At 46.8% G+C, this 26,949-nt stretch overlaps 1 protein-coding gene across 1 annotated transcript; it reads left to right on the top strand.

Moving 5' to 3' along the window:
• Positions 1–39: 39 nt before the first annotated feature.
• Positions 40–21,984, top strand: COTL1 (coactosin like F-actin binding protein 1). Its single transcript, XM_082320896.1, has 4 exons — positions 40–175; positions 485–567; positions 10,599–10,756; positions 20,646–21,984. The coding sequence occupies exons 1-4, from the start codon at positions 99–101 to the stop codon at positions 20,754–20,756; spliced, it is 429 nt and encodes a 142-aa protein (XP_082177022.1). The 5' UTR covers positions 40–98; the 3' UTR covers positions 20,757–21,984.
• Positions 21,985–26,949: the final 4,965 nt, after the last annotated feature.

Here is a 26,949-nt window from a genome sequence, read left to right as displayed (position 1 = left end):
GCGGTGCGGCGGCAGCAGCGGCGGCGGCGGCGGCTCCCCCCCAGCTCCGCGCCGCTCCGCGCTCCCCCCCCCTCTCCCCGGCGCGGCCGGCCGCCCCCATGGCCACCAAAATCGACAAGGAGGCGTGCAGGGAGGCGTACAACCTCGTCAGGGACGATGCCACCGAGGTGAACTGGTAGGTGGCCCCGGCATCCCCGGGCGGGCACCGGTGCTCCGGGATCCCCCTTCTCCTCTCCCCCCTCCCGAAAGGGTGACACCTTTTCCCCTTCTCCTCTTCCCCGCTTCCTAAGGGATGGGGTTTTTACAGTATATTCTTCCCCATCGCCTCTTTTCCGTTCCCAAAGGCTGTTAAATATATTATTCGCCTTCCCTTTCCCCCTTCCCAAAGGGTGACTTTTAAATGCATTATTCACCTTCTCTTTCCCCCTTCCCAAAGGGTGACTTTTAAATGCATTTCTCGCCTTCTCTTTTCCCCTTCCCGAAGGGTGACTTTTAAATACAACGGCTCCACAATCGTCCCTGGAGACCAAGGAGTAGACTATGAAACCTTTAAGAGGAAGTGCACAGGTAAGCTCCGTCTTGATTGCTTTGGCACCTCACCGTGTTCCTCGCTGCCCGGCGCAAGGGGGGAAAGGACGGGAGAAAATTTGGGTGAAGCGGAGTTAGCGCTGTGCTTCCCCGCGTCCGCCCTGTCCTGCACGATCGGGTTCCAGCCGCCACAGAGTGCAACTCGCTCAAGTCCATAGTCCCGCCGGTCCTTTGTCTCACCCTTAGACGTAAGGTCCTTGGGGCTTTTTCCCCCCCTTCGCACAATTTTTCATTGCTTCTCGGTTATAAGCAAGATAAGACGCGTGATTAGCAACGGTCTCCTTCTTTAGCACCGCACTTTCAAAGCATTGCTGAAGAGCAAAAAAGACTCAGTTTTTGTGGCTAAAAAGATGCAGTCATACAGATCATTTTGCAATAAAATTCGTCTGTAAATTGTACTCATAGCGCTAAAGTAACTGCAGTTAGAAGGCTTGCTGGGATTTTTTAAGCACATGAAACCCGAGAGGAGAGCAGGTATGCCGAAGATGGGCTGGAACAATACAGCACCGAAAACAATCGTATATGTGGCGTTGCACAACCGCAACAGTTGCGGCTCTGGGCTTGAACGTGGCGGTTGATTGTTTAACTGTCGGCTGTAGGATATTAACAGGAAAAACAAAGCCTGCGGGAAATGAAAATAAATGGAGGAGTATTTAACTTCATCTGATCTTAACTTTTGCGGTGTTCTACAAAAGCCGGCTTTGATTTTTCCCAAAATAACTTCAGGGGGGCAATTGTATAGCTTTTCCCCCTATCTTGGCTGCTATTTAACAATGTCACCAAGTGACACGAGATATGAAGCATTTGTAACTAATACTGGACTATAACAAAGCCTTCCTCGCTCATCTAGTTACGCTACAGTCAAGTACGACGGTTAACCCGTATTTTTGGAATGATGTATCTGTACAGCGAAGGAATTGCATATCGAGCGGTCTCTCCCGTCTCAAGGTGGGGCGAGTCCCGGAGGCGTCGTACTCAGAGTCCCCCAGCTACTGAACCACCCGTGCCTGTCCAGATTGGTCTGTCAAGCCCTAGGGCTTGGCTCTATTTTGCTGAGTTGAAGGGGAGAACTTGCAGTGACTTAACATGAGGACAGGACTGGACTGATATTTATCGGGCAGTAAATATCATACGAGAAAAATACGTTTTAGTCCTTGGAAAGTAGCCACTAAATCAAGAAGGTTTAGACTGCTCTGCTATGACGTTTGCAGTGGGGTCTTACTAGGATTAACACGGCTGCTCATTTCCAGCGGTTCTTGAGACCTTTGCAGGGAAAATTCTCAAAACCAAAAAGGATCCTCTTGTACTTGATGTCAGAAGAGCTGATAGCCTGTAGCGCAAGAACTCCTTCCCACCCAACTCTTCTTAATGGGCAACATAAGGAAAAAGTAATTAATTCCCTGGCATATGGGGAAACTCGGGGCTCAGCACCTCTGAAGTTCATGCCAACGTTATTTAAGGGTTAGTAGTTTTCTTGGGAGGTCAACGGCTTCCGTATCTGAGTGCCGTGCTCTCTGTCTCCTCTTGTGGCCAAGATAACTGAGCATCTCCAGCGTCTCCTGACATTTGAGGCGTGCAGAGGAACCTTCCCCATGTATTTTCCCTCCTTGTTTTCAAGGAGTCCGTCTCTTATTTTGCCTGAACTGATTTTTAATGTTTTGTTGGGAGTGGCACCCTCTCAAGAACAGCTCCTATCTTCGCTTCAGTAGCAAAGGGGATACTTTTATCGAGTGGCCACGCAGGCAGCGGGGCTGTGGCAGAGAGCAGTCACCAGTTGGGCTGGGTAGGACGCATATAACAACTAATGGAGGAACATATTGCACTTTGGAATATGGCCAGTTTTGTTTTCTTGCCATTGTGTGCATGTGCCAAACCCTTATTTATAAATAGGGCATTAAAACAGGCAGAGTTCAAGGAAACCTTGCTTTATACCAGCAAAGTGCCAAGCTGACCCCAATACTGAACGATTTTTAAAGCAAAAAGGAAATTTTGCATGTTTTAGGCATAAGCACGGTAAGGGAAGAGTTAAATAAAAGGCATCTGTGGGGCAGACTGTGGCCTATTGTTAGCCTTTAATGTGGAGCTAAATCCTTTACAGCTACTCAATTGCTCCCTGTCCCTCTTCCTTCTCTCCCTCTTCCTTCCCCTGGGCTGCTCCTTGGCAGCCCGGGGGCAAGGGGTGATCCCCAAACCTACCTCTGGAGCACAGCTGCTGGCTTAAAGAACTAGGCGAATTCAGGTACAGGGTGCTTGGCTCAGTCCTGGAAAGGATCTTCCTCCACGGTGCAGCAGTTGAGGAAGCAAGAGATGCAAGTTTCCGTGCCTCCATCTGCGCAGCAACCCTTCGCCTGGACCACTAACCGTAGTCAGAAAACATGGCTCGTGCCAGCAGCGAAGTTAGAGCTTTCCTCCCATCTGGAAGAAAGGTGCCAACTGTTACTATGAAGTAGAGCTGGTTGGAATATTCGTACTGAAACAAAGTCAGTGAAAGAGAGCAGGAAGGGATGGGAAGAGTTGCTAAATATTATTCCTTGCTATTGCTACATCTCCTCCCTCCCGGTCCGCACCCCATCTCCTTCTACCTTTATGCTGTAGGGGAGAAGAGCTAATATCAGTGCGAACAGCTTTGGGAAACGTGATTAAAAGATTCAAAAACCTGGCATCAGAATAAACTTCCTTCCTTGTTTTGGATTCCTGTTTTGTGAAAAACACTGCCCTGAAAGCCACAAAGTGCTGCAGCTGCCTGTGGTAGAAGCTGAGCATAATTTGGTGGTTGAAGGTGAGAGCAGGAGCTGGAATCGAACGCTTCAGCCTGCAAAGTGGCACCAAGCCCCGCCGTCAGAGCTTGCTCTGTTCTACTTTCTGCACCATCTATTTCAGTGCCGTTCTGAGTGGCAAACATCTGTGTCCCCCGCTTTCTTTAATAACCATTCTTATTAAAAGCACCTTCAGCAGGCGGTACATATTGCTTCCCTCCAGGGCATTACATTACAGAGCAGGCGGTGTCAGTGTGTGCTAATTCATGGGGCTCTGAGACCAAGAGGGTCTTTTGTACCAGTTTGAAGACATTTGCCTGTGGTGGATGTCCTGCCTTGTGCGGCGACAGAGGTTAGGAAGGGCTGGAGGGGGTTGCTGGTAGCAGGGTTGTATTTTTGCTTTTCCTTCCCCCCATACATAACCCTTTTCATGCAGACCATGGCCCAACCCATTACTGATCCTGCAAACCTCCTCAGGGAACCGGAGCGGTTGAGGACAAAGGGAAAAGCAAGAAATTTAATTTGCTTCTTTTAATGGAAGTAGCAGTTCAAAAAGACCATGTTAGAAACAGCTCTCTGCCAACCCCCAGCAACGCCCCGTGGGCTGCTGTTAAAGGAACGCACGACAGACGGAGGTGCTGAGCTCCTGGGGCAGCGAGGCCGTGCCCTGAGCCAGGAGCCGCTGCTGCACCCCGTCTGCCTCCCGCGGGTTTCGTTACTCCCACTGCTCCGCTCTCAGATACGCGGTGCGCGTCAGGCCTACGTGTCACGTATCCTGGCGTGCAGGCTTTTTCTTCCTAAGCTCTTTGCTAAGCTTCGTGCACTAGCAGAAAAGGTTAAGGAACTGCATAATGAAACTATCATCCTTTTCCCATCCACTGTTTGGGGGCAGCAATTGCCACTCTTAAAGGAAGAAAACATGGTAAGAAAAGCTTCTTCAGTGCCCTTTTGTTCAGGGTCCAAGGATTATGCTGCCAACACAGCCTGAACCCTGGACTTTTGCATATCAGTCGCTGTCATGCTGTTGCTGTCAAGGTCTGTGCCAGGCCACAAGACGACTCAAACACTTTGGCTGGGAGGTAGTAGACTCCACTTTAGTCTCAGGCAGTAGTCTTCTCTGTCCTCCAAAGCCCAGCCCCAGATGGGTGAACCCCTCTCCTCCAGCCTGTCCCAAAGTCGAGGAGGTTGGTTTAGACCACTGGGACAGTAAAGTCCTTGTATGATTCGGAGGTGGCCGCGGGTGGCACTTCCTCTTGCAGTCCTGCGTAAGGACCAAGGTACGTGGCTGTGTTGGCCTTTGTCTGACCCAAGGAGTCTGGAGACCAAAGCTGAGGCCATTAATTGTGTCAGGGCCATTAAACACACAGTGTAGACACCCCCTGTGTCTTCTGGCTGAGGACTGTTTGGGTTGGGCACAGATTACCTCTGCATTAAACAAGGACTTAATTCAAGGCTTTTGATCCATTTTACTTCACTCTTGCCTCTGCAGATGGCATGGATCCAGACGCAGCATTAATTTGGTGTTTAGTAGTATGCGCCACCAGTATACTTTTAAAAAACCAGCTGAGCTGGTGGATTTGAAGCCAGGAACACAGACAAGAGTTGAAGGTTATTGTACGGAAGGATGTGAAGGCTCTTGGGTTTTTTTGTTGTTGTTTTTAATTTCAAAGTCTCGTAACTGGGCTGGTGATGCTGTTGCTGAGAAGAGTAGAATGAGATACAGCTGAGATACTGAAGTAAAAGTCCGGTCAAAAACATCCGCTTAAAACCCTTTGTGTGTGTCAGTAATATCTGACTGCTCTGGAGAGCTTGCCTCAGTTTCTGTCTTACGAAGCAGCAGAGCGTTGCGTTGTCTCTCTCTGGGGTTTACTTTCATTTTTTTTAAAGCGTGTATTCTGCCATTAAGTAGCAGAGAGGTCAGAAGACTGTGCTTCCCCCCATGCCACATGTGAACAGTTGTTTTTCAGTCCATCTCTGACAAAAGAAATAATGAGCCTTTTATTTGGAAAGCCCCCGTCCAGATAAATAATTGCAATGACAGCATGAAATGGGAGAGTTATTCATGTGTCTGAAAAGATCGAACCAAAACCACACTGTGCATTCAGCATGAGGAAGAACTGAAAATCTTTGGTCTGAAATAAATACCCTATAAAATCATTTCGGGTTGACATAAACTATTAGGAAGAAAATAGAAATAGAATCGGCTCCTAAGACAAATGCAAGCTCTTTTGGGCTTATGACAATTGTCCTATAAAGGCTGGCCTGTATATAAAATTTAGGAGCTAAGAGTTGAGAGATCACCAAGATTACGTTGGCATCTTAGGTTGTAGGAAAGATTTGTAAAAATGCACGAGGACATATAATGAGATAGGTGCTTATCTGTATTTGGCTACTTCTCAAGGTGCTAAAATGGGCTTTGTAAATCAGTCTCCTACTGCTTTTGTTTTTCCTCTTTAATGTTCGTCTTGCCTGCTTTCCCTTGATATCTATTTAAAGGAAGACCTGGGGCCACGAGTGGCTTGTGGGAATTTCACGCTGTCTTTGCAGCGTTTCCCTGCCCGGTGCCGTTGGGAGGGTCGGCTGAAACGGCGTGTTTGACAGCCAGCTCCTGGCTGCCAGCTGGAGCTGTGGCTAAGACTGTCCCTTGCAATGGACAGGAGGTTGTTCTAGGGAATGTTCTCATTGATTTTTGCGGCGGTAACTCATCAGGTCAAGTTCTGCGCTGAAATAGTGACTCTTTGCATTCAGTTTAGTTTTGTGATGCTTAATTAAAATAGTATGGCTGTGGGGCTGCATTTTACCATCCTGTGCTAGGCATAAAAGCAGGTAAAGAAGAGCCTTACATCTTTTGGATGCCCGTTGTTTTGGGGCCTGCCTGGCCCTTACTTCTGGCCAACTAAGGCAACCGTTCCTTCCTTCGGGAAAGGGGAGCAAAGACTAGCTGGATCCCCTGTCTCCTCCCACGCTGCACTCCAGTATATACCCAGCTCAGGAGAGAGACCAGTACAGGACCGCTGTCGCTGGAGTAGTGGCAACTCATTCTGATGAAACGCTGCTGGTGGCTTCGCTGGACCAGAGAAAGCTGGAGAAGTCAGTGTGGGGTCATCCTCCCCGTGCACTTGTGTCCCGAGTACCCCGTACTCACGGCAGCCACCCCGGGTTACACGGGCAAGGCTGGTGCCCCAGCTACAGCGTGCCCTGTGGTGATGGTCCTGAGGTCAAACGGTTTTTGTATTTGTCTTGGATGACTTAATGAACACGTCTGCATGGTGCAAGGCAGCATCGCATCAGAGATACACGCGCTTCAGTACAGGGCTGAAGAGGGAAAAAACAGTGTAGTAAGAGGTAGGGAAGGTTTTCTGTCTGCACTTCTAGCCACGGGACTACAGGGGTGACTGAAGAAGTGGAAAATTGACAAATTAATCTAAAATGAATCCAATTGAAGCAAACAAATCCTTCATGAAACCTGTCATGCGCTATCAGTAATTCATTGTTGGACAGAACACAAAAGCAGATCATTCCTTCAGCTGCCCTGCTGTACGTGACCTTGGTTTAGCAGGCAGGTGAAGCTGGGAGCGGTGGCTTTATCTTGGCATGTCCCTGGCTTGGCCATTCAGAGCCATAAGACTAAGAACCGTGAAGCTTTTCACAGTGTATTTCTTTCCTGCAGCTATTATCTTTTACTGATGAGTCAGTGCATTTTAATCTAATGGGGAATTTTTCAGTACAGCTGAACCAAAGGGTTTGAGTGGATGAAAAAGAGGAGAATACCATCAAGGAAATCTCTGCAGCTTGGCATTGAGCTTTGTTGACAGCCAAGGGCAGCTTAATCAGTATATTTGGAAAATCCTGCCTACTGATAAGTAAGGGGTTTGGAGAAAAATGCTAAGAGATGCTCATTAAGGCATTTATTGTACTTTTCATTGTTTGTGTAGCCCTATTGTCTTGCTGTACAGCCGCAGTTAAAGGAGGAGTTGTATTAGCAGGAATTAACGTTGTTAATTTCTGCTGTTTGTAACGCCTGAGATCTTCTCAAATAAGGCTGCTATTTCCGTTCTACCCAGATCTGTTATTTGCCTCTCTCTGCCCTGAAATTCATGGCTTAGTGGCTAGGAAGGTCGTTGCATAGAGCTAGGCAGGATTTCCTCTTTCAGAGGAAATCTACTGTCTCTCTATGATTTGTTCGACTTCCCCACGCACCCAGCAATTCCTAAAACCACTATAAGTGGCTTTGTGTGAAAAGGGCAGGGGGAGGTGGTGGGCATTAATGCCTTGAGACTTCTAGGGGAGGTGGCACTGATGGCGTTGATGACTTCCAGCGCCGCGAGGTGATCTGGTAGGGCAGAACTACTTTTGCGCTTAACTGTGAAAGAGGAAATCTGGGAGTATAAAAGAACTTGGGTTTTGATCCTGTTATCGCTCTGAACATGCTTCAGACTAATTGTGAAACTCAACCACTTCTGCTCAGGGATTTTGACCTGCAGCTGGAGGGGCACATACCCAGGCTGAACTAGTGCTAAAAATCTCCACGTCTGTCCCTGTTGCCCTTTTAGGAAAAGAGACCTGTTAATTGCTTAGGGCTCCAATTCACATGCCCTCTTGGCTTTATCTGCAGCTGCTGAAATGCTCCTCAGCTGCTGGGATTCACAGACTGGCACATCAGGGTAAAGCATCACGTATTAGTTTTTCTTGAATACGCTGGACTGAAAACTGGCAGCCGAAGAGGCTGTTCTGCCTCCTGTGGGGATACAACCCCCATGGGGAGGCAGGAGGAGAAAGCGCGTAGCTCGGGTGTAACCTTTCAAGCCCCCACAAGTAAACCTGCCCCAGGTAAATTCTGCCCAAGACAGTGACTCAGAGCCCCGCATCTAACCTCGATTGCTCATTGAACTTATTGGGGCTGAACGTGATGAAGTAAGAGTGGCTCATAGTCACTGAGTAGAAGGTGATCAAACAGATAAAAGCCTGCGAGGAATTGCTGGGCTTGGCTCTCTTGGGTGCCACCGATCCAGCTGCTCTCAGACAGGACGGGAAAGCACTCAAACTCTTCTGCTGAGAAGCAAATCCTGCTGCTGCCAGTGATCTGTGGGTTCCCGTCAAATTAAAGTTCATGCTGACAGATAAATTCCTTCAACCTCCTTTCTACGTCGCTATGAAAAAGCACTGCAGAAAAACTTGGAATTCTTCACATTCATTCTATTTTTGCATTATCTTTATTATAAAAGGGCATATTCTGAAGCAGTCTTCAGGATCTGTAACAGCCTTTGGTAGAAGGGGTGGGGATGAAAAACCTACATACTGAAGGTGGAAAGCGATGGGTCCATGGGAAGGGCTGTGACACGGTTACAGTACAGTGGGGGCCGGGACTTGATGACATTAAAGTGCCTTCAGCACTGTGTTCCCGGAGGACCCACGGTACAATTCTTAGCAGAGCCTGGCCTCCTTTACTGTCAGATCTGGGAAAGCAAGGTTTTTTCATGGAACTGTTAATAGTAACGTTAGGGGATTTACTGTCTCTCTTCACCTTGGGTATTTCCTGGCTGTCAGTTCATTTATGGTTCTAATCCATCTCGGGAAGAGGATTGACTGTCAGAAACGGGAGCCTGTGCATTTCTTGTACTTCCAGTAACAGGGTATCTGAGAGAGAAGTTTTGTTTGCCTGCACTGTCCATACAAAACTCTTACTCTCCTTCCAAAGATCCATGTGGATTTGTCTTTTGAGTAAGATCTCTTTCTTTCTCTTTGTTTCAAATTTGAAATCATGAGATGAGTTTGTTTTAAACATTGTACTGGCTCACCGCCCCCCCCCCCATACATTTTCCATTTTTCCCCAGTAGTCCTCTGTCAGTGGCGAAAAAGTACATAGAGAACAAAATAGGGAGAGCATAGGTAGGGTTTTTTCAGATTTAAAAACTTCTTATCTTTTATCAACGGGAAGTTGTCTTTACTCACACTTTGGCAACACAAAGTGTTAAAGAAGCTCTGAGATCTGTCAGCTTTCAGAGAAAATCCCACTTTTTTGCATTGGTTTCTCGTAGCTTATTCTCTGAGGATGAGCAATTTAGAGCTGCTTCGCCCCTATCCCTGGAGCTCCCGGGGCTGTCCTGACCATTCCTGGAGCATGCTGTAACGGATGCAAGGATGGGGGTGTTGGCAAACGTTACCACACCTGGAGCCTGCATTTTCACCTGGCAGTAGTCAAGACAGCAAATAACTATAAGACGTGTTGAACTGGTCACAACAAGTGTAACCAGGATTAACATGATTCTTTTCAAACAGCAAGTTTGTTCTTCTCTTTTGAGTCATCTCATTTCATTTAAAAGGTCTTGAGCGACCTGTAACAGATGAAGTAGCTATGATTAGGTATATTCCACGATTGCACAACTGTCCATCTGCTCTGCTTTTTGGCACAGTCCTGGTTGAAGGCTGCGGTATCGTGCGTGCCACCGAGGCTGGGGATATGAGTGGATGGTATCACACGCTTTCTAAGTGCCTGTGACCATGAAGGTGTCCCACTGCCTCAGTTGATGAGTCACCCTGCAATGAGGGAACGAACTCTTCGAGACCAGGAGTTTAAAAGGTTTTTACACATATGGCCAGACTAAATAACTCTAGTCTGGCGTGATATAGCAGAAACCAGCTGTGAAACAGAGATCAGAACAGTTTTAAAATCCAAGGCCTTTGGAAGGAGTAGAAAAGCACATCTGGGGAAGTAATTGCAGATTTTTCTTTTGCTCCTTCTTCTCCCTCCTTCTTGTAAACTCGTGCCACGAGTGAGCCAGAAATATCGCTGAAGGGAAGGAGAGAAAAGGATCGGATTTGCACAATGGCCAGTTTCTGGGTATACGTTATAAAATATGACCCTAATCCTGCTATCCTGTAAGAAAGAGATGCTGAGAAATCACTTTCTTTCCTTCTTGACCAGTGACCTGCAGATGAATGATCTGGCTGAATGTAACTGGGGTTAGCTCTGGGCTCTTGAGCTGCCTGTTGGCTGTATTTTAGCCAGTTCCAAACTCCCTAGCAGCACACTAACTAGGCAGACCTAACACCGGCAAAGCGCACCTTGCAAGTGAAGGACATGTGAGCAGAGCCCCTGTATTGCCCTGTTAATCCAGAACGATGCTATTATAACACAGGATCAGTGCCTTAACTTGGTCTTTAAGTTGAGAGCAATAGTTTCACCCCGGAAAATGGCAAGGCAGGGATGTTGCTGTTTTCAATCACTTTACCCCTGTTGCTTTGTCTCTCCAGATGATGTTCGATTGTTTGGCTTTGTCCGATTCACCACCGGCGATGCCATGAGCAAGCGAGTCAAGTTTGCCCTCATCACTTGGATTGGAGAAGATGTCAGTGGCCTGCAGAGAGCCAAAACTGGGACCGACAAGACTCTGGTCAAAGAAGTAGTACAGGTAACCTCTTCCTTACCACCCGTTCTCATCGCTTTTAGCTCTACAAACACCAGCAGGAGGTACGAGAAGGGGAAGGATTGGATCATCCTTCAACTTCGTAGTTAATCCTGCAAAAAGAAGACAGTTTCCTATTGCCTGTCTTCCTACTAGGAAGACTTAACATCTGCCCTTTGAGCACTCAGGCATAAAGAAGCACCTTTGAGCTTAGGGCTGTCTTAACTATTTCATGAAGGGGGAATATACACACTTCCCTCCTGTCACCATTAAGATGTTTCCCATCTCCTTCCTTGATACGGAAAGAACATAATACTGAGTGGCAGAGAACAAAGCAGTATTAAGTTAAGCAGGTAAAATTAAACAGAAAAACCCACACCCTTGTTTAAACTTTTCTCTTTAGGCGTTTTGTCTCAGCACAATGAATTTGTGGACCTAATCAACTAAAACCTGAAGTCCCCCCTATCAGTACCAATTAACTAACAGCTCTTAATAGCTAACTAGATTTGAATAGTCTTCTGTTTGGCTTTGGGCGTATCAGGGAAAAAGAGAAACGTGCTTAGTACACACCTTGGAAGGGCTTCACTTGAATTTGCCTGCCCTAGCTGAGTTTATCATTTAACTCTGTCAAGGCCTCCCAGGGCGCTCTGAGCCGGCCTCGCTCTGTTGGGCTCCACGCTCAGCCCAAGCGGGTGAAAACAAGCAACAGCCGTAAGAGAAGTGAATTGTGGAAGGCTGCAAAAAACTGCTGCCCAAAAGCTGACTTTAATGGCGAAGATGCTAACATTTAGCATGTTTTCTCTGAAGAATTATGTAAGGCAAGATTAGCTCTTCCAACTAAAGCTAGGGCCAGCTCTCCAATGCTTGAGAAATGGTCTTTCTTACGCGCTTGGAGAACAGGCTGGCCATTGAAATAATCTCCCTCAATAGCTGTGTTCTTGCCTATGTAAAGGAATCTCCCAATAGGGCAATGTGAAGGATGAGAACGAACTCCTCCTCAATTCATTGGTAATTTGTATGATACAGAAGATTATATTTAGATAAGAAGCAGGAAGAATATAATAAATTCGTATCCTTCCAGAAGATAAGCGCTGGTGCTAAATCTTTCAAAATGACAACTACGCCGAGGGGTCCGTTCTGAGTAGAAACTTCTGTAATGACACCTGAGAGATAAGAAAGCAAATCTCTGTTCTTGTGAAGCAGCTGAAACTGTGTAATTGTAGCTGAAGATGAAATTATAGAGTACTAATGAATGATTCATATAGGAGTCACTAAGCCCAAGATTTTTTTTAAAATGTGTTTAGACAATTTATTCCTGTTGAGTTGAATAGCATTCCTGAATGCTGTTCTAAGATCTGTCCCTCAGGTCTGTTACATATAATTTGCAATTTCACTTGTTTCATCTTTGATTAGTAGTCTGTATGAGTTAATAATCTGGTGGAACATTAACCATTCTTGGCTGTTACTTAAAAGCTTTCATATTCCAATTAATCTGTACTAAAATATGAAAACAATACAACTTGTGCTTAATACACTTCTATTGAGCAACCATGTCTATAACCCACTCCATAGCATTTCTGAATGTAATGTCAATGGTGATCTCCTTTCCATAAGAAATTATCTTGACAACTATTTTGAATAGTTCTACATGTGCAACTGAATCCCTCTGAGTGGAGTGGGATAAAAGCAGAACTATTTTCTTCTTTTTACGCATGTAACCTTGCAGATAATCTGTCAAAACAAAAGAGGACAAGAAAGTCCAACTGAAATTTAGTGGAGGGAATTTATCCCAGAGCTATTTCACTCTCGCTAGTTCTCTTGACCTTCAAGTACATTCCCAGTCACCCCACTGCTTCTGATTTTTACAGAGATGATTTGAGATGTGAGTTATACATAGAAAAATACAGCTGGTTGTTTGCTGTAATGATAAACTACAAATCTGACTCGGTGTTGGTTCATCATTTGGAATAAGTAGTACCCTAAAGCGGGAATTTTTTTCTTTACAAACCCTGAAGGGAATCTAGGCTATTGACGCAGTTTGGCTCTCTGCAGTTTTAGTTGCGTGCGACATGGCTCTCCTTCCAAGGAAGTGTGGCACAAGGAGGCTTTTTGTACGGCAGATAACAGCTTTGATTTTGCGATCTATCGAAGTGATTGGTTGGCATTCCAGAACAACAGCTCTTCAGTCTGAGAAGCCCTCAGTAAAACTTGAAGGGCTCTCACTATCTTGTAATATTTGCAAAACCTAACTGTGGCTCTTTATTTAAGACCAAAGCTCCAGTGTGAGGGGAGGCCTGCTTTATATTCTCTGCTACGTTGTGGATGCATTGATGAGCTACGGTTGAGCTCTGCTCAAAGCTGAACAAACGCCAATAAACGTTGTTCTTCCGCCGAGACACTCAAAGTGAAAGACAGTCAGCTTGAATACCGCCTAGCAAGCAAAACCCACCATGTTGCATCTGTAGAATAAAGAGCGTTCACACGTGGTGATTATTAACAGTCTCCTAGAAGCACCTGCCATAACGAAAACGTAAGGGACATGAACTGTTGAAGAGTAGATTATGGGCTTGTGAACAAAAGGATGAAATATTATAAAGCAAGGAGAGGAACGGGGTTGCCCTTGCTTTTGTGTTCCTCCCTTGGAAGGGGGAGCAGGTGCTGTGAAATCTACAGGGAGGTGGCTTGGGAAGCGATGCTGATAGTCAGCGGAGGAGGTTGCCAGAAAATCTCTCAGGAAGAAAGGACAATTGATTTTTAGCTGTAATAACTGTAAAATTACAGGGATGGATCTCATCTGGTGCAAATAGCCATAGCTCTCCTGATCTGTGCTAGCTGAGAATCGGGTCTTCTTCCTTATTTAGGACTAACCTTATTACCTCTTTAATGTTGTTGGAAAACGGGTTTTGCATTTATTGTATTTATTTTGGATTGTAGAAAAATGTATTTTGCATTTAAGGGATATTCAGTAGCTTTTTTTTCCACAGCCATTTATTTTCCATCCTTTCCTCTTTACCTCAGCTGGAAATCTTGGATCAAGCCTGTGACCTGGTCCAAGTAGTTCAGCTGAGAGCAGGTTAGAAGTAAGGCCAGGATGGGGAAAAAGTATCTCTCTCTCTCTCTTCTTAAGGGTATAGCTCAGTACTAATGTGTAGAGACTTGCCTGTGTAAATGGAGACATGCAGCAAGGTGATGCAGTATCCTGTCTTTTCTCCACTGAGCTTCTGTCTAGGCCAAGAACAGACCTAGGGCTGGGGGGTAGTAGCATACAACGTCCCATGCTTTGCAGACTGTTGCTTAAGATGTTTAGCAGTTCATTTCTGGGGTACAGTCTAAACATAGATCTAGAATGATCTAAACTTAACAGCTGGGGAACTTTATGAAACAGTAAGCCAGGATGACTTAAACCACAAGGCTGCATCTATTTTGTCATCGGCAGTAGTGTGTCTTACCTTGTGCACGTGGGTGGGATGAGAGGAAATGGCCTCAAGTTGCTCTTGGGGAGGTTTAGATTGGATATTAGGAAAAATTTCTTCACCAAAAGGGTTGCCCAGCATTGGAAGAGGCTGCCCAGGGAAGTGGGTGAGTCCCCATCCCTGAAGGTATTTAAAAGGCGGGGAGATGCGGTGCTTAGGGACATGGTTTAGTGGTGGGCTTGGCAGTGCTGCATTAACGGTTGGACTTGATGATCTTAAGGGTCTTTTCCAACCTTAATGATTCTGTGATGCTGTGCTTGCAGTGAGCCACACGCAGAGCAGGCCCCACGGCATTTGTGTGCTCTGCACGGTCGCAGTTTGATCCCTGTGCGCCCCTAGTTGTCATCCCAAGGCTGTACCCGGCTGCCAGCTGAGCGGAAAGGCTTTGGGCATATTTTCTACTTGGCTAAAAAGGAGAACATCCAAAGCTGGTCTTAAACTCATGTTTTATGTCCCTGACAGTAAGTAAGGATGGTTTTGCCTTTTCCCTCCTTTATATGCACAAGCTGTGGCTCATTCAGCCTTAGTACAAATCCATCCAGGAGACTCTGTGCTCTGAGGGCTGTTGTTTTGACCTCTTTTATTCCAGAGGCCCAGGAGAAACAGGTCGGTCAGCTTAAGCTCAGAAATCAAGGCTCTTGTAAGCTGCTTGTCATGGCTAGGAACGGCTGCCAGCAGAAGGTTCAGTTCAGCCATAAAAATTCCTGCGAGGTGAAACCTGGCAGCTGTGGGTTTTAAGTACAGGAGCGTCAGGCCTTCCAGTGAAGGGCCCCGCTCGCTTTGAGGAGAGGCAGAGGGATGATGTTACGGTGCTTTTCTTTGCGTAAGGACAAGCCCAGGCACAACGGTTGTGGGGCTGGGAGCGGCAACCGGTGCTGAAGTGGTCCGGTTTTGATGTAAATGCCGAAGAACTGAAAACAGGACTTGGTTTCCCTCTGAGTGTTGCTTCCTCTCTGTGAACCTGTTGCCCTTCATGACTGCATTTCCTACCAGGAGATTTTAACCCTTCATTAGGCAGCATAGAGGTCTTTTTCCTGACGGGACTGAATTCCCTTACAGGGCTTTCTCAGCAAAGGGACTGGCCAACCTTTGCCAGTTTGTCTTATTTTCCATGAATTTTGACCCTTCTCTGTTTTCTTCAGCACTCCTGCCCCCACAAAGTCATGTGCTCTTTTATTTGCCTAAATCATATTCAGGGTAAAACAGCTCTGTTTCTGTGAAGCAAATATTCGTGGCATTTTATTCATTATTATTTTTGGTGAGGAATTTGCCTGGCTTTAGTGATGTCAACAAGTTTACTGAGTTCCTGCTTTGGAGCTCATGGCCAGATCTTTTTTTGTTCACCTTTCTCTTTTTCTCTTTTTACCTCCTGAGAGAGGACCCACTTACGGGGTTACTGTCCCTGGTCTCAGGGCAGATCCAACACATATAACTCCACGTGTGTGCATTAGGATTCTCATATTAGTACAGCAGCCTAAACAGAAGATGGTTTAATAGCTTTGTTAGAGGCAGTCAGAAAATCAAACTCATACAGTAACGGCTATGTCACGGTGGCTTTGAGACAGTCTTTCTCAGGAGGGTGAGCGAGATCCTGCTGGGAAAGCAAACCGAATTGTTCTTTTTGACTGTTTTTCCTATTCTGGTTTACTGTAATGACGATACCAAACGTTTATGGATTTACAAGAACTCCTAGGCCTATTCTAGAGAAGGTGGTAACTTTATAAGTCACTTCTTCAGGCCAGAATAAGCAGCTTCTCATCCCCCCACATCTGACACACAGTCCTGTGACTTTTCCAGTGGGATGCGGCACAGATAGGAAGAATTTGCAGATCAGCTGAAATGTAGTTTCTCATTGCTGAGGGATGTGTTTGCCAGAGGTTTGGGCTGGCTTCTCCCAGTGGCTGGAACTGGTCCATGTAAAAATTGGCAAGGAGTAAATTTGAAGAGAGGGTTTTTGCTGATGGCTTGGCCTCTGACAGCTGATCGCAGGACCAGGTTTGGTGTAGCCAGAGTGGAGGGCAGCGGTACTGTATTGCTCTAGGCGCTTGTCACTTTATAGCTCTCCTTGTAGTCAGAGAAGCCCTGCTAGAACATACCTCTGCTGCAGCCAGAGGACACGTCCTTTCTTCCCCATGACCCCAGGCCTAGGACTCATACCGTGCTGGAAGAGAAACATGGGAGATGTCACCTCCTCTGTAACGCATCTGCACTGAAAATAAGATGACCAGTGGATGGGAGTGGTGACATGAAGCACAGCGGAACTGAGGATTTTGAACATCAGTGGAGGCTGCTGCAAGCCCCAATGTAGATAAAAACAGCAAGAAGCTGCTCAACTACCTGGCACCGTCCCTAGTTGCTAAGAACCCAAGTGTCTGTAGACGATACAAGGATTTTCCTTCTGGCTTCAGGCCTACCCATGCTGGGATTTATAAGAGCCTCTGCAGACCTTTTTGGTACAGTATCTGCAGCAGACAGATTTTCCCTTGGCCAGCTTAGGGAAATTTTATGGCCCCATATGCTAAACATTCAGGGCCTGGAATAACAAGAAAATCTACTCCACCCTTTTTTTCCCCCCCTAAAGTTGTCTGGAAGAGGAAGGCCGGACTGAGCTTGCTGTACAAATTTCATGCTTCTCAGGGAGAGATGCAGGCTCCCTTTTTGCAAACTGCCCTGCATGGTTGGAGCCCTTTCTCTCTGTAGTGTCACATGAAGGTTGACACATGGGACTGGATTGCAAAATTGTGACCCTCTGCTACTCAGGCACAAAGTGAAGCACGTGCTAGATAGGTGTATTGAAGAACCATGAGTAAACCTTACTTTTTACGTGGTGTTCAATGATTTGAGAGGCAAAGCAAAGAGACTGTGGTCAGTGCTGTGGCATGAGAATGATAAAGATAAATGGCATCATTGTTTTTGTTATCTGTAGTCTGCTGGTGACTCTGGGGTGAATACAAAGGCTAGAATTCACTCACAGGGCTTGCTGCGGTTGTAAAAAGCTTGGGGATAGGGGGAGGAGAAGAGAAAAGGAAGTGGAGGATGTAAAATGAAGCAAAGTGAGGGCCCAAGCGTCGGAGTTATGCACTGTGCCTTAGGCGGCTATAACTTCTGCAATTCTCTTGAAAGGCATTAGATATTGGTATGTGTGAGAGAAGAGAAAGCAGGGACTTTCCCCACCCCGGTCTCTTAAAGGCAGAAAGAAAATCTGGTGGCAGAGCAGAAAGCTGGCTGAAATCGGATGCCTGTTGGCATTGCTATTAGCCACTTGAAGCTAAGGGTTTTCCTGGTGCTTTGCAGGAGCTGGCTTGCTATGATCGGTTATTTGTAATTGCAGATGACAGTCATGCCAAATAAGGACCATTGCCTGGTCTAGCTAACATCAGACCCCATTAAATCAGTTGGGAGTAGTTTTACATTCTAGCAGTTTCAGTGGGGACAAAAAAAAGAGTGAACTCGGGATAAGGTGGCCCTCAGCTGAAAAGTGCTGCCGTTGATCATGAGTGCCCCATCTCCTGACCTGAGAGCCAGTCCCTCCTGTCTTCCTGCCCTGATGACACAGGAGGAAGTTTCAACCATCTCTAAAATGCTTATATGCCTCCCTTCACCTTACAATTTGTGCCCTAAACAAAAGCTCAACCCCAAAGAGCTCAAACAGTGAATTCAGAGTGATGAGGGAGGCTATGGCTGAAGAAGGGTCAAGCAGGATATTGAAATCAGGAGTTCCAGGCAGCAAACTCACCAAAAGCATCTTCTCCCCTTGGGGCCAGGCTTGATGAGACGTTGTGGTGGGTAAGAGCCGGTGCAAAGAACCAAAGAAGCCCCTGACAGCACCTGCCAGCAGAAAGGAATAAAGCAAAGAGTTATTAATAGCAGTGACCCAGATTGCACTCCGAGGGTACGAATCTGGCACAAGAGGTGGCCCAGTCAGCTAAGAGGATATTTAGGAGTGGCTGGGAACATAACTCATCTGGCCACTGCTAGAGGGAGATTGTTCAGACCTTGCAAGGTGTCTCGGTGGCACTGACATGAAACAGTGGCTGGTGCCCACAGATCATCACCCAGGTATCATCTGGATAGCTGTCTAGTTGAGAAGACCTTTGAGTAATTACGATTACTTTGTGGTACATATAATTTAGTTCCCCTCTGTTCATGCATGACTGCACTTGCAGGTTTAATTTCAGAATCAGCTGGGTTCTGCAGAGTGGGCATTGAAGGAAACCCTCCGTGCATTTATAAAAGACACACACTTTTCATGGAATGCCTCTCAGAAATGATTTTATGAGCCTGCCTCAGTTCTCACTAAAGTCAGGGCAAAGACTAGCACTGAAGTCGGGTAGTCCTGGATAATCTGCTTCCTGAGCTAAGGAAAATTTGTTAAATCTGTTGGCACGTCAAAAAGAAATTAGAAAGGCTCAGCTCAAAAATCATGTAGGTGGCACACCTCAGTGAGCATCAAATAGTTGAATATCATTTGTTTGGTCTTAGCAAGAGCTGAGCTTTGCAGAGATCTCACACAGGAGATCTGGAAGTAGGACACTTGTGAGCATGACCAAACCTGATGTTTTGGGCAGTTTGCCTCTTTGTTTCCCATCTCAAAAAAAAAGGATTTTTTTTCTCTAAATAAACAATTTCTTTCTCATTTTCTCTGAACTCTGCTAAGACATGGATGAGTGCCTGTAATGTCTGTCCTCACACCAGAAAAACCGACCATTGAAGCACGGAGCAAAATGATGCTGTGAAGCAGTTATTATTTCTTAGGACTTTGTCTAGCTGCTGATAAACTGAGGCAGAGCAGGCAGGGCTTCTCGTAGCTGCTATAAGCTTCTTTCTCCGCCCCCCCCAAGCAACTCTTTGGTGGTGAGGATTTCCTACAGCGTGAAACAGGATCAGCGGCAGCCTGGGAGACTGGCGTGGGGGAGGGAGCTGTTTTGCTCTCCCTTCCATTTCTTCCACCGCATGAAAGAGGTGCTGAGACTCTTTCAAGCTGAATCCTTCTCCACCCCCTCCTTTACCCGACTCTGATCCCAAACTGAGACCCTTGAGATGCTGCCAAATAAAGAGCTCTCCCATGGCTTAGAGTCTGAAACCAATTAGAAACCCCCCCTCCACGGTTGTGCTGGGGCTCTTCCAACGCCGGAGAGACCCGGACGAGATGACTGCTTCTCTCAAAGCATCGCCTCGTTCTCCCCGGCAGCCTCCGTCACCTTTCGGGGCGCTCGCTGCCCAGGGAGCCTGGCATTGCAGCTTTCCTGAGACACTGCTATAGGGCTGTTGGGATTTTGATTCAATTTTTTTTTTTTTGTGCTCAGTTTGTCCGTGGCCCTGCAGAGCGCAATGAATGCTTGTGTTTTTCATGCTGTCTCAAACCTCTGTGGGTTGGGGGGGAGGAAGGGAAAGACACATACAGTGTTTTCAGTTGTGGTTAGGAAGGGGAGGAAAATGCTAAAGCAAGAAGCAAATGTGCATGTTTGCTGAAATATCTGTGCACACGCGTGCATGCCACCCTTGCTCCGAGGCAGGCGGGACAGCCCCTGCCAAGGAACAAATCCCTGAGTGTGGGGAGCTGCCCTGAAGGCACCGTGGGATCCCGCTCACAGCCGTCTCCTCTGAGAAAGGTTTTCTCTGTTCGCAGCCTCGCATCACAGCACGCTGCCTAGGGCTTGCCCAGCTCCCCTGAGTTGCAAAGAGCGTTCGAGCAGCTAGATGGCTGCCCTGCAGGACACGAGTGTATTGATAAAGCCTGTCCTTAAAGGTCACTGTGGATCATTAGACCACGGAGCATAGTGCAGCCTATTAAGAACAGCAGCAGCCTGTCTGGTACAGTATCTTTGTTTTGGCCATGATGTCTGTCAGACAGTCGAGAGGAGGAGTCAGTAAATCCACTGAAGTAGGCTTATTTGCTCCTGGTACCATCAGCATGTTGCTCGGTCTTCAACTGAAGCATCAGCTGCTGGGGTACTTTACTGGAGCGTGCTGTAGTGGAGCGCTGTTCCCCTTCTTTTGAGAGAAGGGCTCCTAAAAAGGACCAGGGCACAAACAGGATTAGCGACTTGCTGAAGATTGTGCTGAGGGTCTGTGGCAGTTAGAAGGTCAACGATATTGAGCTTTTTAGTTTTCATACTACTTAGGAAACTTGACCTAACCTAGCCTGTGCATTTATCGCTAGGAAGAGCTGTTGCATAGGGCAGGGTTGGGTCTTGCAGCCAGTGACTGTAGAAGTAGAAACATAAAATTTCTCCAGGTTAAGTCTTGGGTTTTGCCATCACTAGTCTTCTGTCTCATCCACAGCTTTCTATTTATCATCCCTACCACCGTAGATAAGGGTATACAGCTCATACAGCCATGCAAGCTGGATAACACTTACTTATTCAGGTCCTTGGACAAGTATCCCCTTTTTTAACAGGCTTTTTCTTTATCTCTTGCAGAACTTTGCCAAAGAATTTGTGATCAGTGACCACAAAGAGCTGGATGAGGATTACATCAAGAACGAGCTGAAGAAAGCAGGGGGGGCTAATTACGATGCACAGACTGAGTAAACGCACGGACCTCCTGGCACCACCACCTGGATCCCAAAGGGAGGGGGAAGGCACAACAAACTAACACAACGGAGAGATGAGGCAACTGAAACCCCCAGCTTTCTCTGTGTGCACCCAAGAACTCCCTTCCTTTGCATACAGCGGACTTTTATTTTCCATTCCATCTCATGAAACATCCCTCTCTGCGGTTCTGTTCCGCCCCCCCCCTCCCCCCATTTTTTTACTCATAACTCTGTCCATGTTCTCGCATCTGTGGAATTTAGGTTTGGCTCTGCTTTGGTCCTATTCAGCATTGTGTTCGTAGAGGCTTGCCATTGTGTCCTTCTTCATACGCGTGCATGTCTGTGTGTTGTAGTTGGGCTCAACCTGGTCTCTGAGGGGAGAAAGTTTTGGGGGAGTTCTGAACATCGATTATTTTAATTTTTTTTGATTTGTTTTCACTGATATTCTTGGGAATAATATTTTTTGCTATTCTAGGCTCAGATCAACTTGAGTTGACTTCACTCAAACTTTGATTAAATTGTCTAGGCTTAAATGTCCAGCTGAGATGTTATCTAACAGCTTAAAACACAAAGCGAACAAACAAAAAAATTCTTCAACTCTTAATAAATGGGAACAAATTTGCCTTAAACATTGCTTGACAGTTGCTATGCTATGTGCTGCATCTCTACCCCTCCCTCTTAAAAATAAGATCCAACATGATCCGAATGTGGAGGTTTAGTTGTTTTTTGGAGGTATCATGGCACAGTAAAGTGAGGGGCTTAGAAATGTTTGGACACTTGTTCACTATTTTGCGTACATTGGTCTCTGGGTTTGTATTTGACTTTCCTAACGCTGGGGCTCAGGAGGTGAAACTGAAATGCATAGATTTTCTTTTTAAATGATGTCTGCAAAAAATAGCAGCCGCTGAATCCTAGCAGCCTTCTCTGCCCATGTCCCCCCTGTTATTTTGCAGTTAAACACAACATCTTCAGTTATTTGGGGCCTTCAGGCAGGGAACCATCCTGCAGCAGTGACCGAGGGATGGAGCGGGGCAGCTCTGTCCCAGTCAGGATGAAACATTCGACAGCAGAGGCTCAGAGCTAACCTGGGCACAGTTGGTTTGGTACCAGATGGTTGGTTTGGGGGGCTTCTTTGTATGGCTTTTTTTTCCATCAAAGGTAATTGTCCCCGGAATTATGTGTAGGGGGAAACTGTGTTGTACTGGGGCTTGGGAATCAGCGCTATAAACCCATTACAGAAATAAATGTTTTTCAAGAACAATTCTCGGTGACTCTGTTGTTCTTTTACCTTCCCTGCAACAACAAGCCTATATTTAGGAGCTCTCTTAATCCTGGGCGTGAGGCTTTGAGCTCTTGCCGTCTTGGGGCTATTAGGACAATTAAACACTGGCTTAAATGTAAAATGATCTTGGTGCCTGCAGCCCTTGTCTGCTTGTCTGACCACAGTGCATCTGACACACTTTTTGTTCAGCAGCTCTACATCTAAATTTCCAGCGCCAAAATGCCAAGTGGGATTTGTAATTAGGTCAAAGAGAATTTCACACCCACGTAAAATAAATTTAGAGAGGTCAGGAACAGATTTGGCAGCAAGAAGAACACTTTCAGAGTGAAGTTTTGCAGCTTCCTGCACAGGGTTACATGGGGCGTTACGGTTCTGGACTGAACTTACTAAAACTTGCCCTGGAAGAAGGGAAATGGTTATTTTTTAAAGGACTGACAGTAGGGACAGACATAACTAACAGGGAAGAGCTTTGCAGAGGTCTTGCGATGCTCTGAGGCTTTGCCTTACTGGTTCAGTGACCACGATAAACTCTGATTTGACAGCTTGTGGGGTACTGAGGCAACAGCCCCAGTCTGGTCTTGAAGCCTGGCAGCAGCATCGCAAGAAATTCATCCGCACCCGCTGTGGAGTGGGGTTTGATGCAGTGCTCAGGGAAGAGCTCAGCCCAGAGGCAGAGCAGCTTTCTGAGCCGCTCGGAGGCATCTCGGCCAGACAAAGCGGAGCGCTTGTGCTGCCTTCGGCGAGCTGGCTCCAGGGATGGAGGAAGCGAGGGCACCACCCTGGCCTCTTCGGCGGCTTTGCTATCCTTGGTCAGCATATGCCTCCCACAAAGTATTTTTCTGAAGACTTTCTAAATCTTTTCTAAATATTTGTCTCCTCCAGGTAACTTCTCCAGGCATGTCTGTTCCGTGCCCTCTTTGACAGCCGCTGTTGGGGCCCAGTGCCCGGGATGCGGGGCCGACCCACCAGCGGCAGCTGGACGGGCTGGGAGGGGAGACACAGGGCTTGTCCTTCCCTTGGATTTTCTCCTGACTTCTGCAGCGGTTTGAAGTAGGACTCCAAAGTGCTCATACAAGATAACCATCTTATTTGCCCTTAGTCAGTCCAGTTTGCAGAACATGTAAGATCCCGTATTCCCTCTTTGAATCACCTCTGTGGTGTACTGGCACGTGGGGTCCCATTTTGACCACAGGAATATCAAGCTTGCAGTCACTAGTACAGCAATTGCATGAGCAACACTAGATACACATGAGAAGAATGAGGAAGAGAAGGAATTACTCATTTGTGATAAGAGATTAGGATAAATCGGTATGGAAAAAACTAGCCTAATGAATGATACTAGTAACAGAGAATTAGTGGGGTTTGGTTTTGTTTCCAGCCTCAATTTCGTCTTCTCAGGCAGGCTACCTGGCAATACCATCTTGCTAATGCTCTGAAGAACTTCGTGGGGAAAAACCAGGATGAGATGTACAAAAACATTGCTGCTGGTCTGTCTCTGGCCTCGCTGGAGCGCAGTTGGGTCAGTTCTGAAAAACCCACCGAGGAGTTCTGTTTGTACAGTCCTGTTCCTCTAACAACACCGCAACAGCCAAGTTAATCAAGTCCGTGCTTGTCAAACCCTCAGTCAAATATAAGATTATCTTTGTCACAAAGAATGTCTTGGAAACACACCCAGCCCGGCCCCCAGCCCCAGCTGATGAATGTACATCCCAGGTGGCTGCCTAGCAGTGTTTGGGGCAAAATGTGTTTCAAGAACTCAGTGCCTCCCTCCCTCTCTACTCATCACTCCTGTAAGAGTAATCTGAATTAGACGTTAAATGGCTCTGTTTTTAAAATGTTGATTATACTTCAGCATTACCAAATGGTCTTCATTTTCCTCAAGAGAGTGACTTTATTGGTATTATGTCAAACCCTTATGTTTGTAATAGGAGCAGCTCAGCTAGTCACAGGGGCTCTACGCGCCTGGTGTAACTCATCATCTGCTCCGCAGGCTAAAACTTCTCTCTGGGGTCTGCTGTTGCTTGGCTGGAAAAGTATTTACCCCACAGTATCTGCATGCGTTATCCCTCCTTACTAATAATTAAGAATGCAAAAAACAATTGACAAAAATGGAGCAGAAGAAAGACTGGGACATGAAGAGTAGAAGCGTAAGACCCATTATTCGTGGTGCATTTGGGATCTCACGCTTGGCATATCACAATAAGACAACACAAATTGGAAATTGTCTCTATTTTAAGACTCTGGGCCTCCTCAGTATCATTCACAGCACATTAGCATAGCTGAATGTCTGCAAGTGGCTGATGCTCTGATCAGATATATTAGGGACTCTATTATGGACTGTATTTTGCACCCAGAGTGGTGGAGACAAAGAAGGAATTAAGAATACCTATTTTTTCTGTAATACTTCTCATCAGGAGGTCTCAGAGTGTTTCAGAAAGAGTAGTATAAACCAGACCACGCTGTCGTTCCTGGAGCACAATACCCTTGTTTAGGGAAGGGGTTTCTACCATGGAACTGAAGCAGAAATAGCAGCCCATGTGTTCCCGGGCCCCACAGCCCAGCCTGGGGAGTCAGCCTCTTAATACGTGCGTTCCTCACCTTATGAGAGCAATGCTGATAACGCTCCGTCCTGGGATTTACGCTAATGACCATGAGACATGGGTTTTCTTTTTCATTTTTAATGTATTTTTATATAGTCCTGTGCCCTGTTTTGTGTCCATTTAGTATTCAAAGCCTGGTTTTGCCTTATCAGCCCTTTCATCAGGCCTTCAAGACCTGCTGCTGCACAAAGGCTCGTGGGCCGCGTTACAGCAGCCTGCGGCGTGCCTCGCTCCGCGGCTCGGTGCGGGCTTTGCCGTATGTCGGGGCTCGGGGCCGGGCAGGCTCCGCTCTGCCTCCGACAAAGCGAGGGAGAGCGCGAGCGGCGGCGACAGCACGCTGGGGGCTGTGTCTGGCAAGGAACAGATTGAAACAGTTCAGCGGCTGCTTTATATTTGGCATTGCCGAAGGATTTTCTATTCCTCCACATTACGAGTGCAGCAGATATGAGGCAGCATCCACTTCTAGCAGGGAGGGAGCAACAGAGCTGAGCGAAATATCCTCCAAAATCTTCTTGATTAATACAGAGAGTCAGACGCAGCAGACGACTTCATTTTAGCAAGCCCAGTTTGGGGGGCTTTTCTGCAGTGCAGTGAGATGGTGGTAAGGGGTGGGGTGAATGGGTGATGCCCCCAAGAGGTGTTTAGGAGGCCAGGGTAGCCACCAGCGAGAAGAAGGCTTGGTACCCGGGGGGAGAAGTCGTGGTTTGAGTGTGGGAGACAGCAAGGCTGCTGTGAGTCACAGCAGGCTGCAACACACGAATGGCAAATTCTCACTCCGAGGAGTAGCGGCCTTTGCAGAATAGAAAATAGCTGAACCAGGCAACCCTGGCCCCACGGACAGGCCCATGGAAACCGCCGGCGTGCGCGGCGTGTGTTTTTATAGCCTACTGTCCCAAAGAGTGCATAATGCCAGATTACTGGCTGGTGTTAAGTAGGCTCTGCCGTACGGCCCCCTGGGGTGATCTAATCTCTCCAGTGTGAATTGTTGCAGTTATTTAGCAACCAGGCACCGGAGGAGCTGCAGAGAGGGGCGAAGGGGAGATGCAAGATATTTTGTGCATTACAGTATGAGTCTAGCTCAGTTCAGCGCTCTACGACACAGCACAAAAAGGGACATTGTTTAATCGCCGTCAATACACGAGCTATAAGCTCCGTTCCAGGCGTGACGACAGCAGCTCATTTTCTTGCCGCGTCCCCGGCGGACGCGCTTCCGCTTACTCCTGGCACCGCATCTCTTACAGTCGCGGCGGTGCTTGGGCCGGGGCTGAAAGCAGGGAACTGGGGAATCTCCCACAGGTTTCCCCAGACTGGACCCGTGGCCTTGTGGAAGTGGAATACAATATCTCTTACTGAGCTATGAAGTGAGACCTCCTCCGCCCCCACATCTCACACTTTTGGGACCTCTCTGGTGTATAATGGGGGCAATGTGTTAATGCAGTCCTCGGCTAAGGCTTGGCTTTATGGCCCAATCAGGCAAAACACTGAAAGAGATGGTGTAATTGCAGCATGATGAACTGCGTATTGCTTGGTGGGAACGAGTGCAATAAAAGACCATTCACAGCCCACTCAGGCCTTAATCCCTGGAGCGGTACAGTCTTTCCTAGTGTGATTTGCACCTATGCGGGCAATCCAATCTGCTAAAACCACGGTCTCTTCAGCTTTCAGACTTCTGTTTCTGGCCTGGAGTAGCTCACTTTGCTCATCTTACAACAACTGATTAATCTGTGTAAATTTATCAGGGCTGGGAAACAAAGAGAAACCTTCCAAGATATTTCACCTTTCTCCCTTCCTCCCCCATCAAAATGTCCAATAAGTTTCTTCATTAACCTTAAGACATCTCCAGAATGAAAGCGCATTTCCATGTAAATGCAGCTGAAGGGGAACAAACAGCATCTGTTCTGCAAATATTAAATGCGGGCAGTAGATGAATAGACTTATCTCCTTTATCGTGATTAGCCACATTTCTGCCTTGTAATTTTGGCCTATCACTCAACAGAAACTGTAATCAGGATGTAATACATCCTATTGGCAAATTACAGCAATGCAGCTGTTCAAGGCAGCAGCTGAACCCTTCGGAAATTTATACTAGGTTTTATTACAGCCAGGGCAAGACTCCAGTAAGTATATTAGTGACGTGATTTAAAAATAATAAGAGTTGAATCTTGTCCCACTGAAGTTAATTCCGACGTCGGTTTTCATGGGAGGAAGTGTTTTGCCAAAATCAGAAATCAAACAGGTCTCGGGGGTGTCCTCAGCGGAGTCAGAGATTGAGAGCAAAGGAGCCGTGGTGAGATCGCCCCCGTGCAAAG

The sequence above is a fragment of the Platalea leucorodia genome (genome assembly GCF_965183815.1).
Source record: "Platalea leucorodia genome assembly, chromosome: 8".
Classification (NCBI taxonomy): Eukaryota; Metazoa; Chordata; class Aves; order Pelecaniformes; family Threskiornithidae; genus Platalea; species Platalea leucorodia.
Note: the sequence above shows the minus strand (reverse complement) of the source record. Positions and strands in the feature narration are given on the sequence as shown.

Excerpts from the sequence above, each read along its gene's own strand:
- COTL1 (XM_082320896.1), top strand. The coding sequence starts at position 99 with ATGGCCACCAAAATCGACAAGGAGGCGTGCAGGGAGGCGTACAACCTC. Across the intron at positions 176-484 it reads GATGCCACCGAGGTGAACTG|GGTGACTTTTAAATACAACG; the intron begins GTAGGTGGCCCC and ends CCCTTCCCGAAG. Across the intron at positions 10,757-20,645 it reads TGGTCAAAGAAGTAGTACAG|AACTTTGCCAAAGAATTTGT; the intron begins GTAACCTCTTCC and ends TATCTCTTGCAG.